The 13,914-nt window shown below is 56.1% G+C and overlaps 1 protein-coding gene across 6 annotated transcripts in view; it reads left to right on the top strand.

Moving 5' to 3' along the window:
• The window catches only part of PHACTR4 (phosphatase and actin regulator 4), a 64,074-nt gene that overhangs the window by 44,206 nt on the left and 5,954 nt on the right, over positions 1-13,914 (top strand). For all 6 annotated transcript variants that reach the window (XM_083809924.1, XM_083809921.1, XM_083809922.1 and 3 more), the window contains 6 exons: positions 4,980-5,156; positions 5,610-5,690; positions 8,793-8,957; positions 9,086-9,445; positions 12,452-13,031; positions 13,687-13,910. In XM_083809924.1, the coding sequence (XP_083666050.1) occupies positions 5,015-5,156; positions 5,610-5,690; positions 8,793-8,957; positions 9,086-9,445; positions 12,452-13,031; positions 13,687-13,910 (1,552 nt within the window). In that variant the 5' untranslated portion in view covers positions 4,980-5,014. The remainder of the gene's footprint in view (positions 1-4,979; positions 5,157-5,609; positions 5,691-8,792; positions 8,958-9,085; positions 9,446-12,451; positions 13,032-13,686; positions 13,911-13,914) is intronic.

The raw sequence follows: 13,914 nt of genomic DNA, 5'->3' as shown, positions 1-13,914 counted from the left end.
ACCGCAGTGGGGCCATTAGACCAATATATTTATGTGCTGGTCGTTCCTGCAGGCCAGCTAGATAGCTGCTTGCTGTTGCGTCCCATGAGAACAAGCGTGGCGTTCCTCTGCCCCCGCAGATCCCGGCTCTGCCGGTCTGACCCCGGAGAGCCGAGGGGAGCAGTGAGAGCTCTGCCACCTTTAACAGGAACGGCTGCCCCGGGCCTGGCGGAAGCTTTGGGAGCAGATGACACATGCCGTGCCGCAGCCACTTGCTGAGGGTGACGAGTTTGGGAACCAACTGCGCGTCTCCAGCCTCTCCCACCTTCTCTGGGATAACATCGCGGCAGCGGCCGCACGCCCCCCGTGCCCTTGCTTACAGGGTGCAGTGGGAGAAGAGCTTTGTTTCTGCCTAGATTTCAGTGGTGAGATGGGAGCGTAAACGCGTAGCAGCCTGCAGAAGGAGGGTTTGGAAGACCAGCTGGCCGGGCGGCTCTTGGACTCGCTGCGTGCCGACGGAGAGCTGCGTCCCTCGCTGCTGGCACCGCCCCAGCTTTCTGCCTCCTCGCGTCTCCAGGCTGTGCCAATCGTGTGACGCTTCCCGAGACTGCTGCAGCCTAAACATTTTGGGTTAACGCGGATCTGCTGCTTAAACAGCTCAAATTCACCTCCTTGTTTTGGTGGAGTGGGATCAGGGCACGCGTTGAGCGTTTCGGAGAGATCTGCGGCAGCTTTGGGTAGGGAAGCCGGGAGGCAGCAGCCAGGGTACGGCTCCGTCCCCAGATCCACGGGGTCTGTCCGAGGCATGGCAGCAATGCACTGAAGTCTCAGCAGGTGTTTTATCACGGAGTTTTCCTCGACCAGGGCTCTGCAGCGGGGCTGGGTGAGGGCTGTGGGTGTCGGGGTGCGCTCTGACAGCTCCCCCCTGCTCCAGGGCCACTTGGCTGCGACGGGCGCTTCGCGTGGCTTTGGTGAAAGGGCTGAGCAGCTCGTTCTCTGGCACGGGGACACACTGAGACCTGCTTACTGGAAAGCTCTTGACCTTCTCATGACTCCCCTGGCTTCACCCAGGCCCGCGCGACCTCGTTCAACCTTTCCCCATAAATTTAAAATGTGTTTTCCAGCCCGGGACCGCAGCGCGGGTGAGGCTGGCTCCCTGGGCGCAGACTTGCCACGCAGGTCAGCAGCCTGGGTGCTGAGCAGGGTGAGGGCATCAGCTCCCGATGCTTCTCACCCTTCCCTCCGGGTCTGGTTCCTCTCTCGGCCCCGCTGCCTTCCCCGAGCATCCCCGGTGCTTCCTCTGCAGCTGCCCCGGGTGCGAGCCCCAGCCTCGGACCCTCCTGCACCTCGTAGAGCACAGCAAGGAGAGGCACGGAGAAATTTGCCTTGCCAGGGCTCCTTTCAGAGTGAGGTGCCCTCTCTGAGCCTTACTTCATGGAAATTCGAGGTGGAAACGGGCTGTGGTCGGAGGAAAGTTCCTTTTCCAGGGGCGCGTGAGCACCATCCAACGTGAGCAGTCACCGCACAAGGAGGGTGTTGGAGGTGCAGCTCCCTAAGAGCACACCTACAGATGCCAAGCCGCCTGCTAATTAGCAGTAAAAGCAATTCGTAATTGCACCAGAGCAGGCTATTTTAAATGTCTGTGTCCACGCGGTAATTACGGGGTGGAAAGGGGAAGAGTGTCACGGCAGGGATCGGGGCACCCCGGGCCCTCCTGCGAGCAGCCTGCCCTGCGGAGCTGGAGCCCCTGGGTGTGCGGGGTGGGGAACTGCTCTCGTGGCATCAACACGTGGGTTTTGTTCTGCCGGGAGCATGGGGTGGTGAAAACGACTTGGATTGGGGCTGGGTGCTAGGGGAGGGTGCGTAGTGTGCCTGTCCCCCCCCTTGCACGGCTGTTTTTGGACAGAACTGATTATAAAACACCAAAACCGGGCGTTTGAAACACCAAAACCGACTGTTTTCATGTTGGTCCAGACCTGATTCACGGCACAAGGCTACGAGCAGCTGCTAGCACCGCTGCTGGGGCGGCATGGCAGAGGAGCCGTCACCGAGTTATTAGATATCGATGGCGAATGTCATGACGAAACCAAGCTTTTGTATTAACCTGCCTGCTTGCAGGTAAGGGCAGCCAGGCACCTGGTGCGAAACTCCACCCCGAGATGGTATTCGGTTCGACAGCCAGACCCGGGCTGCAGGAGCTGGTGGAACAGATCCTTCCCCGTGGGATAAAGCTCGCACGTGGGCTTTCCCCCACCCTGCTGCTTCCAGCTGCGCCTGGTGTGGGGACGTCGCGTGTCCCCGACGGTCCCGGCTCGTCCTTCCGTGTCCGTCCCTTCTCCCTGGCTGCTCGGAGGTGGCCGGCGGGGGAGTGCTCGTCCTTCTCCCTCTAATTGGAAACGGAGACACCGCAGCTCGCCGAGGTCTCCCTTCATTAATCCGCGGACCTGACCGTTGAGTTTTCTTTTAATAACTCGTTCTGCTTAGCGCAGCACTCCCGACAGCTCGGGTGGCAGGCGGCACATAGGTTACATTCCTAAGAGCAATTCAAAGAAGGGACGCACACATATATGTGAAAGAAGCTCGGTACGGCCGTCTTCGGTGCTGATGCTGCTCTTCGGAGAGGCGAGGGGCACCGAACGTAGGCTCAGAAGTGCCGTGCGTGGCCCTTGGGATCCAAATTCAGCACACAGCTTGTGCCTGGCGAGCAGTGTCGCCTGCCTGGCAAGCTTTGGGAACGCTCTGCTGAGCAAAGTGAATGCTGCTTTTTCAAATTGCGTGTACGACTCGGGGGCTAATGTGCCGCTCTCTGAAGAAAGTGCCTCTGAGCATCCAGACAATTCAGCTCGGGTTTCTGGGAGCTCAAAATGCCATTTTTGTGTGTCCCTGCTTCCTCCCACCCTCCCTCCCAGCAGAAAATCACAGAATGGAGCCGCAGAAGATCACGGGTCGGTGCTGACATCTCGGATGCTGCGTTCCACCCAGATGCTCTCCTGTTACGAAGCCAGCTTTTTAAAGAAGCAGCTCAGACGCTGAATTATCATCCTTCTTTTCAAATAAACATGGACTGGCATCAGTTTTTCACTGGCTCTGAGTGAGCTTTCTGTTAGGGGGTCTGATTTTATGTTAAAAAAATAAAAAATACATCCACTCCGATCCTCTCAGCCATCACTGCATGAAATCTGGAGACCAGTGAGCGGGAGGAGAGAAACCTGTGCAGCACTGGAAGGATCGTGCGTTTTAGGGGAAGTCTGAAATGGCCACAATCAGCTCTGCAAATAGGTTTTTTCCCTGCTAGCTAGCACAGCAGCAGGTCACTTCCCTGCCATTCCAACCCCTTGCAAACCTGTGTGCTGGGCTGGTTTTCCTCTTGCTCCATCGCTGCTTAAAGACCACACTTCTGCCACGGGATCTGGATCCTCTTCCTGAAATATTCTCCATTTTTCCTTGTGCTGTGAGCGCTCTTCTCTTCCCTGCTGTGCACTGGTCTTCGTTTTGCTTGTGCTGAGAGCAAGAAGCTGGGATCCTGCTGTGCCGTGACCCCTGGTGCTCACCTGTCTTCCCCAAGCCTCCCGGGGCTCCGACATCCCACACCAGGCAGCACTGCACATAGAGCTCCACCAAAAGTCAGCAGCTGGGGTTTTCTTGGTTTATTTCCCATCCTCTGCTCTTGCCCACGTTGACAGGAGTCCGCTTTTATGCGTCTGAGTCTGCTAACTTCGGTGGGTGTTTGTGTGATCTAACAGGTATGTTGTCAGCTCTTTGTCCTATGTGCGAAATGGCTTTCCCCTAAAATTCCTTTCCCAATCTCTTCGCCCCAGGAGATGGGATTCTTGGCTGAACTCACCGCCTGGCCCAGGGGGTATTGTCTTTTCTGCAGGCGCGTCATACGGGCTTGCCTGACTAAAAGGCCTCTTGGGATCCCAGGAGGCTTGCAGACTCCACAACACTTGACTTAAAGGCTCAAAAATGAGGTGCACAAGTGCGATGTGTAAGGCAGCCCGGCACGTGGTGTTGGGCAGGACCTTTGTAAGACCGGAGGAAGTCTCTAGGCTGTTGCCCATGGTTTGTGTTCTCATGGGGCTGGGGTGCTCCCGTCTTACCCCGTGCCGAAGCCAAGGATTCGCAGCCTGCAGGCGAAGACCACGAACAGCCCCCCAGCTGCCTTCACTTAGGTTGTGCGCACTCGGATTTTTTTTTTTCCTGCATGCTCTGCTGGATTCTGCTGACTGTAAGTGTTCCCTTATAAGCGTTCCCTTATGTTTCTTGTGTTTCCTCCCATACCCAGGAACCGGCAACGCCAGGCAGGCCAGAACTGAAAGTCACCAGCGTAGGGTTTTGTGCTCTGCTTGTGCTTCCCAAGTTGTTCCTTTATGAACTTTGTTGCGCTAAGTCAGGTTTTTTTTTTTTTTGCACGTCCCTTCCCGCCTCCGTGTCCTTCTTGTGTTGTTCTCCAGAGACCTGGCGTGCAGTAGGTGGAGCGCGGGCCCGTATTGTGTTGCTTTCCTGTGTGGTTGTTGCTCTTGGCTGGCGATGCCGGCCTTATTTATAGAGGAAAAATCAGCGAGACTGAGCTCTAGCATGGGTCTGGTAATTGTGCCGTGTGTAGACGGCCGTGAAAAGGGGCTCTGCAGGCTGGGAGGGCTGCGTGTCCGTGTCGGTACGTGGGTCTGGCACCGGTCGCTTCCAGCTGCGGATGAGCAAACCGCAGCGGCGATTCGTGTTCCTTGGGTGAAGCTGTGGCCCTGCAAACTCCAACTAATCCTCGGTTCATCAGGAAGCCTCTTAGCGGTTACCCTTTGCACTGTTAACTTTGGAACCCCCCTCCCCTCGTCTCCCCGAGCAAAATGCCGGCGGGTTACGTGAAGGCGTGGAGTCTTGCTGCCTCCTTTGCATGAGCGTGCGCCGCCGTTTCGCAGGGTGCGAGGGGCTGGCTGGCGGGAGATGGCAGCTGTCCTCTGCAGCACAAAAGTAAAACTCCCTCTGTGTTCTTTCCCGTGCAGCTGAAGAGGTGGATCACCCCCCGAGTGATGCTGGCATGGGGGTAGATGTCCTGGAATCGGGCGACACCACGCCTCCCACCAAGAGAAAAAGCAAGTTCTCGAGCTTCGGCAAGATCTTCAAGCCCTGGAAGTGGAGGAAAAAGAAAAGCAGTGACAAATTTAAGGAGACTTCGGAAGGTAAGGGGGGCAGGGTGGGAATCCCTCCCTCCAGCTGGGAAAGCTGCGCCGAGCCCGCAGGCTGGTGAGGGCGGCTCGCGGCCACGAGCCCGAGCGCCGGCACGCGTGAGAGCCAAAGCGTGACTTGGGCGAAGGGCTGGCACCTGCGAGCTCTCCAGAAACACCTTGCCGTGGAGCAGTGCTCACAGACGAGCAAATTCCTTCTTGGAAGGAAGCTCCCGGGGCAGCCGCGGGGAGGGAGGGTTTGCTCCGCGATCACCAATCTAGCGCGAGGCGCAGGCCTGGGCGTGCAGCCCCCCCGCCCTCTTATTAATCCGTGCAATGCAGTGAAATTCGAAGCCCTTTTACTTCTTCCAGGGGACTTTAAAAAAAAAACAAAAGTATCGTCTTGAACTTCTAGCTTACCCTGTTTTCTGAGTGCTTTCTTTTTTTTTTTTTCAATTTAATTATCAGTTTTAGAACGAAAGATTTCTATGCGAAAGCCAAGAGAGGAGCTGGTAAAAAGAGGGGTTCTGTTGGAAGACCCTGAGCAGGGTGAGTCCGCACCTGAGCTTCTCCTCCACCTGTCTGTGTTCTGTGTAGCCGACCTTCCTCATGCAACACCCCCCCTTGCAGCCGTTCTCCTCGGGGAGGCAAATTTAAGGGCTCTTACTTGCTGATGCGGTTCTTGTCTGTTTGTCTTGCCCTCCTCGCTGTGCTCTCCTGCCTGACTTTCGCACCTGGCAGGGAAGGCAGCCCGCCTGCGCGGTTAGGAAGATGTCCCAAAGAAAGAGCAGCGCCTGGCTTGGACATCTTCCTGCCTGCTGCCAGCGGGCATCCTGCGTGTCACCCCCCACCCTGTCCCTCGTGTGCATGTCCTGGTCCAGCCACCCTGTCTTGTCCTGTCAAGCTCCTCCGGCACGCTTCGGCTCAGCACCTCTGGTTTGTTCCCATCGCGCTCTGACCATCGCGGGAGAGGCGCTGACCTTGGAGTTCAGGTTTGAAGGCTTTAGGCGTGGAAAAAGGAGACAAGTGACGACTTTGAGCTGCCCTGGGGTAGGGGGATTTCCTCGAGGAGTTAGAGATGGGTTGCCTCATGTTATGGCCTTATATTTGGCCATATTGTGGCTTATTGAAGCTTTTTTTTGGGGTGGCCCTTTGGGGACCCAGGAGTTGCACTCAGTGACCTTTGTGGGTCGCTTCCAACTCGGATATTCCATGATTCTCCTACTTTGTCATCCCTGCTCTCTGAGTTGGGGTCAACCTGCCAAAATAACCCTTTGGCCAGCTCAGTTCACCCTTGGATGTAAAAGGGAGAGGGCAGGAGCGGCGGCAGAGCAGCCCACCCGCTTGGGCAGCAGCTAAAGCTTAGCTTTGGCTAAGCCCACGCTGGTTCTTCTGAGGGTGGGTGGTTCTTCTTAGGGTTCTTCTAAGAAAGGTACCAAGTGGAAAAGTGGAGGTAAAAAAATAAAAAATAAAGTGGTTTTCAGAGCCAACCACTGAAAGCTAAGCTGCGAAGTAAAAGCTAACAGGGTTGTTTGCAGCTGCCCTGTAATAAAAGCCGCTTACAACCACCTGAGGGGGTGAGTGCTGGGCTGGAGGAAGAATTCGCCGTGGTACACAAGTGTAGGAGGTCACAGGATGAAACTGTGGAGGAGATCAAAGGCTTCATGTAGCAAACTTCCCACTGGAGATGGCAGAGGAGAGAGGTCTTCCAAACGGTAAGGCTGGACCAGAAGCGTGGCTGAGAGGTGGAATTATTTTCTGCTTTAAGTCATCTGATCTGGCTTAAGGAGCAGGAGATGGTTATAACCTGGGCAAAGTGCAAGCTCAAGGGACGAGGGAGCAATCGGTATTGTCAGGAGGGATAGATTGGAAAGCACATTATCTAAATCCCTTGCTTCTATGATTTTTAAGGCACTGGAAGGGTCATGAGATGGTGGTGGTAGGTTTCTGTATTTCCTTGCATTTTTAAGACCTGCTCTTACAGGGTCAGCTAATTTTCTTAGGCAAGTCCGTAGCAAAAAAAAAATAAATGAATAAATCTGGAAACCCCTGAGCGAGCAAGGAGGTAGGGAAGAGGAATAGCAGAGGCTTTTTGAACCCCACGCAGCTGGCAGGGGACGAGGCCCTGCTGCTCCCTGGGGAGGCCGGGTGGTCATGCTGCTGGCCTTGACCTTGGAGGAGGCCGCGGGAGCTGGAGGCCGGAGCAGCGAGGAGCCGGCAGCAGTGTGCTGCAGCTCCCTGCCAGAGAAGGGCACGCCAGGTGTGAATGACTAAGGAAAAGCAAGATCGTACTGTTCCTGCCTCCCTGGCTGAAAACTCCAGCTAGCCAGAGGCGATTGCTGCTATAAAAAGCTCCCAGCTCATCTCTTGAGTTTCAGCCCTGGCTGGGGAGGAAACTCCCTCTTGCTGCTGTCTGCACTTCCTGCATTTCAGGGAAGGGCAGAGCTGTTTTCCATCTCCCTGCAGGAACCAAGGCTGATTTTATTTTGCAGAAAAGAAAGCCTGGGGAGATTTCAGCTTGGCACCTTTGCTTTCAGCTTCTGCGTGACACCAGGGCACTTCTGCATAAGGCTGTGTTCCCCTAGGGGAGGGGAGAGAGCATCTCGGGGTGGGGAGAAGAGGGCAGTGGGTTAAATCACCAAACATTGGAGCAGCAGAACGTGCTAGAACGCCTGGCAGGCTCGTGATGCTGTACATGAATTGCCTGAGAGATGCTAGGCTGAAGATGGTGAGGATTGTGAATAAAACGGGTGATGTACATGCTCAAGTTTTCTTGAGATGGAAAGCAGTCAGAACAGGCACTGCCCCTTAAAAGGGATGTGAAGCCTGAATCTGGGAATAATAATATTGAGAGGTTGTCCTGTCAAGGCAGTTCAGGAGGCAGAGAATGGTTGGGGATTTCAGCCATTGGTAGAGCTTTAAGGGCTCTCAAAAGCACCAGGATCAAGCAGGGCTGAAAAGATTTAATTTATTTATTTACCCCAGAAGAGGTCTTGCTTCTCACATTTGGGAGGCTCCATGCTGGCATCTACAAAAGCAGAGATTGTCAGGCTGATGAAGATGCATTGTTACCTCTGGTTAACACAAAGGTGAAAAGTGAGGAAAGCTGCACTGCGGGCACAGCAGTGATCTTTCTGCCCAATTCAGGGTAGAAACACAAGGAAAACAGAGGTGCTCCAGCTCATTTTAAGGAGTTATCAAAATATATCATTTCATGTCCAGTAGAAGACTTGGCTAGTGCTGGATTTTGTGTTGCAGCAGAAAATGTGATTACTCTGTAGTGGTGAGGGGATGTGGAAGCTGCTGGAGGCTAACTGTGACCGCAGCTTCGTTGGGCACGCCAGTCTTACGTTTTTAAACGTGGCAGCATTCTTTCTAAATAAGGTGGTAGATCAAGAGGCTGCTGAAGAAGAAAAACACTTGATGGGATCCAGTGCTGTAGTATTTGCTTGTTGATAATGAAATCGAGAGCTCTCAGCCCGAGCTAGAGTTGGTTTTGCTGTGCTCTCCTCTGCAGGAGGGAGGCAGAAGATCAGCTCTTTTGGAAGCCAGAGAGAAATCGGTGCAGATCGATGGCAGCTCAGCCACGTCTCTTCTCTCTCATGCTTTCTGAGTGTTTTCTGTTGTTTCTCTCCTCCCATCCCTGTGCAGATGGTGAGGAACCAGAGAAGCTGAACCCACCGGCACTGAAGAATGGCCACACGGTCCCCATCGGTGGTCCCGGGGCCGGTAACCCGGCCAGCCAGGAGGAAGAGGCCCCAAAGTCATCCAGCCTTAGGAAGCCTGTTCCAGCTGAGGAACCAAAGAAAAGACAAGGTAAGAAACCAGAATGTGCAGAATTGGTTGCTTCAGATTCTGATAGGAGTAGCTTTGAATTCTCATCTGATTCTTCCTCCCCCCCCTGGGCCTTCCAGCCTCTTAAACGGAGCTGTCTCACCTTGCAGGCTCGTCCAGCAGCCAACCTGGTCCCGAATCGGAGCCACCGCAGGAGCCCCACGTTCCCAGGCAGCCTCTTCTTCCTCCAAAAAGACCTCCCTCCACGTCCCAGGAGGCAAACGAGGTGCAAGCAAAGGATCCTGCACCTGCCAGCAGCGCTGCAAAACCCGCACCCACCACCCCAGCCCCTGTCGCAGCAAAGACAGCCAGCTCCACAGCTGCCCCCTCCCCAGCCCCCAGGACTCTGCCCCCTGCTCTTGCCGGTGCCAACACTACTGCTCCCGTGAGCACGACCAGCACAGCTCCTGCCAAGCAGCCTCCCGTCCCGCCGCCCAAGCCTGTCAACAGAAACAGCAACTCGGTGATAGGTGAGTGCCTCTGCAAGCTGCCTTGGTGGGTGTCCTGGAGCCCTCGCTCTGCTATTCCCTTACAAAGGGGAGAGGCTGTGTTTTAGTATGATTTAGGGAATATTGTGTCGCAAACGTTTGACAGTTTTTGCTGAAAACAGCCCAGTTTGGGCTTAAAGGATCTGCCGGTGTTTAGCCAGGGCATCCGTGTAATTCCTGGGGTGCTCTGCCCTAAGTCACCCCCTCTGTCTGTCGGACGGGCACGTCTCCTACCTGCAGGAGGGGACCCTGCCTGCTTCTGGCGGGGGTGGGAGTGGTGCAGGGAGAGGGGAAGGCAGTTCTGTGTCAGCTGCACGGCTGTCTGAATGTCGATGCTTCGCCGAGAGCTGGGATTCAGCCACGGACACCTGGGATCGTGGATGGTGGAGGAGACTTGGTTATAGCCGGGCACCTTCTCCAAGGTCTGAGGCCAGGATGTTGCTGTGTTAGTCTTGTGTCCGTATGTCTTGTCCCGTGGACGAATACTCTGGTGTAATTTGAGCTGAATCTTCACACTTAGGGAAAGAATTAAGTGTCTTAGCTCTGTTTCTAAGCAGATGATCTGGGAAAAGAGTTTCTTAAAGCTGAGATCCTGCCCTGTTCAGGACTTTTAGAAGCACTGCTGGGGAAAATGAGACCACTTCAGTCCCTCGCCTGTTCGTATTTCTCAGGTCACCTGCTAGTCTTTGCACTGGGCCAGCAGAGGCTGGTACAGGTCAGGAGGGAGGTTCCTGGGAAGATCGATGGGACAGGTCTGTGTTGGTATCTCAACGCGGAGGCGTTACGCAGGTGTGGTTTGGGAGGCAGCGGTAGAAGCCGAGATTGTGTGCAAGTTACCAGCTGAGCTAGCCCGGGCCACTGCTTTCAGTGCAGGCTGCATCCCTCTGCTCGGTTTGGGGCTTCTCCTTGTCCTAGCAGGTTTTGCAAGTGACCTTGAGATGGTATTAAACACTCCTGTATGCCAGACCAGCTTGATTAGCCCGACCATGCCTGAGCACCCGATGAAATACTTTCTTGTTTTCTTTAAGCTGCTTGCACACGTCGCAGATGGTATTTGAAATGCCCCAGCACTAATTGCAGGAGGTACTTGTGGAACAAAAAATGGGGCTGAAGACAGTCTGTCCAACGTGTGTTTGGACCCAGCCTCCCCAGAATCCGGGGCTGGGTGCACCTGTGGCTGCAGGGGTGTGGAGGAGAAGGGAGGAGAGCTGCCAGCCCCTCGTTTCCTGGAGGAGAGAGCAGAGGCATGACGGAGCTGTGCGTGCCGTCACTGCTGCGCGAGCCTCGTTTTGCTGCTGTGGATAAACAGCAGCAGTGGAACTGGCTTCATGAGGTCTCTGGTGCATGCTCTGACTCCGGGCATGTTTTAGCTGTTGTGCTGCTGCTGTCGTAACGCAGGCAGGGAGAGCTGTCAGCGTGCAGACCGCCCGTTTGTTCCCCCGTGAAGCCGGTCATTGTGCTCGTTCTGCGAGCAGTCCCGCCATCTGAGGCAGCAGCTGAAAATAAGGCTGAGGAAACGCTTGCTCTTGGGGGCAGAGATTTTAATCAGCATCAGCTTGGAAAAGAAAGCAGGGCACGCGGTGCCCTCCGGACGGCTGGGAGCTCGGCGCGGCCCCGGTGCGTGGTGCTGGGCGGGTTCAGGAGCAGCAGCTGAGATCTGGTCGGGGCTGGAGCAGTGGATCCGGCCGTGGTGGCACTCGCTGGCTTCCCTCCTTATCGCGCTGAAGTGCTGGCTGGCTCAGGAGGATGCTTTAAGTGGTGCCCAGCCCTCTTCTGTCTCCTCTTTCTCCTGCCAACTACTCGGTCCCTTTCAAAATCCGTCTGCTGTTACCCAAAGGTGACCCGAGCCTGGTCCCGCCAGGCTTCGAGCGCCGCTGAGGGGACACTGCAACCCCTCCGGGCCGGTGCTGATGGGAGCTGAGGGCACTCGGTGTTTTCCACAATCTGGCTCTTAATCTACGAGGGGAAAGTCTAAAAATGCTAAACATCCCAGAAATGTGCCCACCTCTCTGCAGTTATGCGCCCTTATCTCGGCGGGGCGCTCCCTGCTCGCAGCACCCTCTTGTGGTGCGCGACTCCTCCAGCTCCCTGGTGGGGCCCGGCTGCGTGACCGTCTTCTGCTCCGCTTCCAGCAGGTGGGCGAGACCTCTCCAAGCCCCACAAGTCGTCAAAGTATGGATGCTGAAGGTTACAGGCTCCTACAGCAAGAGCAGAGCGGTCTTCATGGGTGCAACTTCTTCCCTAGGGCCTACAGGGTGTTCTAGGAACCTAAAGAGCTTTCCTCCTGCAGCTGTTCTCCTTAATGCGATGTGATTCCAGTTTCTTCCCGTCTCCTCCATCACCCAGACAAATCCGATGAAGATTCAAGGCTCTTAAGTAGTTTTGGAAGCGTTAGTAGGTTTTTTGGAGCAGAGCAAAAGCTCGTCCTCAGGCAGGAGCTGCGAGCAGCAAGGTGTCCTTGGGCCGGGCTGGCAGGGGAAGGGGAAGGGGAAGGCACGCTGCTGCCTGCAGCTCTGCTGCCTTTTGCCTCCAAATGAGACTACCCCCAATTTATTTCTTTTTTTAACGTGCAAGGGAACCGTCAACGCAACCGGAGTCTGGGGTGCCCTGCATGTCTCGGATTCCTTTGCGAAGGGATGCTGTAAATACAGCCGTGAAGTGCCCTACATCCCTGCCTTCCTTGGCTGCGTGCTGGCTCTGGGTGAGCTCCATCTGCTGCCATCTGAGGGCCGGGGCTGTGTCCCCCCGCAGCAGCAGGGCGCGCAGACCTCTCCCAGCCCGCGTGCGTCTGGCTGCGCTCCCAGCTCTTACCTTTGCTGCAGGAAGGGCGCACTGGAGGCTTGCAAGCTGCTTTTTGCTGGCACCTCGTAGCAGAAGAGCAGTTGAGGCGGTTTGGGCCGAGGTTCTGAGTCCTTCGCTGCTTATTCCACGCTGGTGAAGGGCACCCGGCAAACGCCCCGTTAACTCTTGTGTTCCTTTGGTTTCCAGCTGAACTTTCTCAAGCGATGAACAGTGGAACGGGCTTGTCCAAGCCTTCCCCTCCTCTCCCGCCGAAGAGAGGCCTCCTGCCTAGCGCCACGTCAGAGGCAGCTCTCGCTTCCAAGCCCCCGAGCGACAGGACGGTGACGGCAAGCCGCCCCGTGCTGATACCCATGCACATGGCCCCCGCGTACCCGCCGCCCTCACCATCGCCGCCGCTGCCCACGCACGTACCGCCGGAGCCTCCCCGCGTGCCCTTGCCCACCTCCACCCCCGTCCCGGACCCTCCGCGCTCCCTGGACCTTCCCAAAGAGCCCCCCCCTCCTCCTGAGGACTTCAGGCCCCCCGAGGCGGCAAAGAGGACGGCGGAGCAAGGCTTCGGCGAGCCTCACGCGCTGCCGCGGCTGCCCCCGGTCCCGCTGCACATCCGGATCCAGCAGGCGCTGGCCAGCCCCCTGCCCGTCACGCCGCCTGCCGACGGCTCGCACAGAGCCCACTCGCTGCTCTTTGAGAACGACGCCTTCGGGGAGGACAGCGGCACGCTGGGCAGGACGAGGTCCCTGCCGGTCACCATCGAGATGCTGAAAGTGTGAGTACCTCCCCCGTCACCTCCGGTAACGCTTCCCCGGCGCGCTGGAGTTGCACGCCCTGCTTCTCGCAGCCAGGCTCTGATGGCAAAGAAAGCAGCCCTGGTTTCTTTGCTCTTTACAACACTCCAGAAACCGTTTTGCCCGTTGGCTGAATCTTTCAGCCTCTTAGGGGCCCGGTGCGTCTTCCCCGTGAAGTTAACCCCGGTCCTGTGAATTTATCACTCCAAGGGAAATGTGTTCTGGAGTACAAATGCAGGCTGGTGCCAGGAATCTGGCCTGTCTTTAATTGCACTAGGATGAAACGAGGTTCTGGATTTCATCCAGTCGTGGCCTGCTTAACCTTGCCTTTTGCAAAGGGAAGTGGGAAAGGGGCTGTCTCGTGTGGTACCAGAGCTGAACCTGAAAGTCCCAGCGCAGGGTGGCAAGAGGATCGCTTGTTTCTGCAGTGAACCTGTCTCTGGCATTTCCCCCCAGAGCTCCCTGTGTTTTGGGGAGAGGGGACGGAGCAGGGTCACGGGGCTCTTCTGTCTCTGGTTACGGGGCCCCCACAGACCTGCCTTCTATGTGCCAAGCACAGCTAACAGGGCTTCATGTCCAGGGTATTCCCCAGCCCCCGTGGGATGTGCTGAGATGTAATAGTGTGCTTCTCGTTAGTCCAGACGATGAGGAAGAGGAAGAGGAAGACCAGGAAGAAGAGCAGCCTCCGGGCCCCCGTGTGTATATTGGAGATGTGCCGTCTGTAACAGTCATCCCAAAGCTGGTACCCCAGGTCCTGCCAGAGGAGCAGGAGGGAGACGAAGGGATGAGCGACTCTGACTCGGAGGGGCCCATCCTCTACAAAGATGACGAGGACGAGGAGGAAGATGAAAGCCATAACAGTAA

This window comes from Anser anser, assembly GCF_964211835.1.
Source record: "Anser anser genome assembly, chromosome: 24".
In the NCBI taxonomy this organism is placed as follows: domain Eukaryota; kingdom Metazoa; phylum Chordata; class Aves; order Anseriformes; family Anatidae; genus Anser; species Anser anser.
Note: the sequence above shows the minus strand (reverse complement) of the source record. Positions and strands in the feature narration are given on the sequence as shown.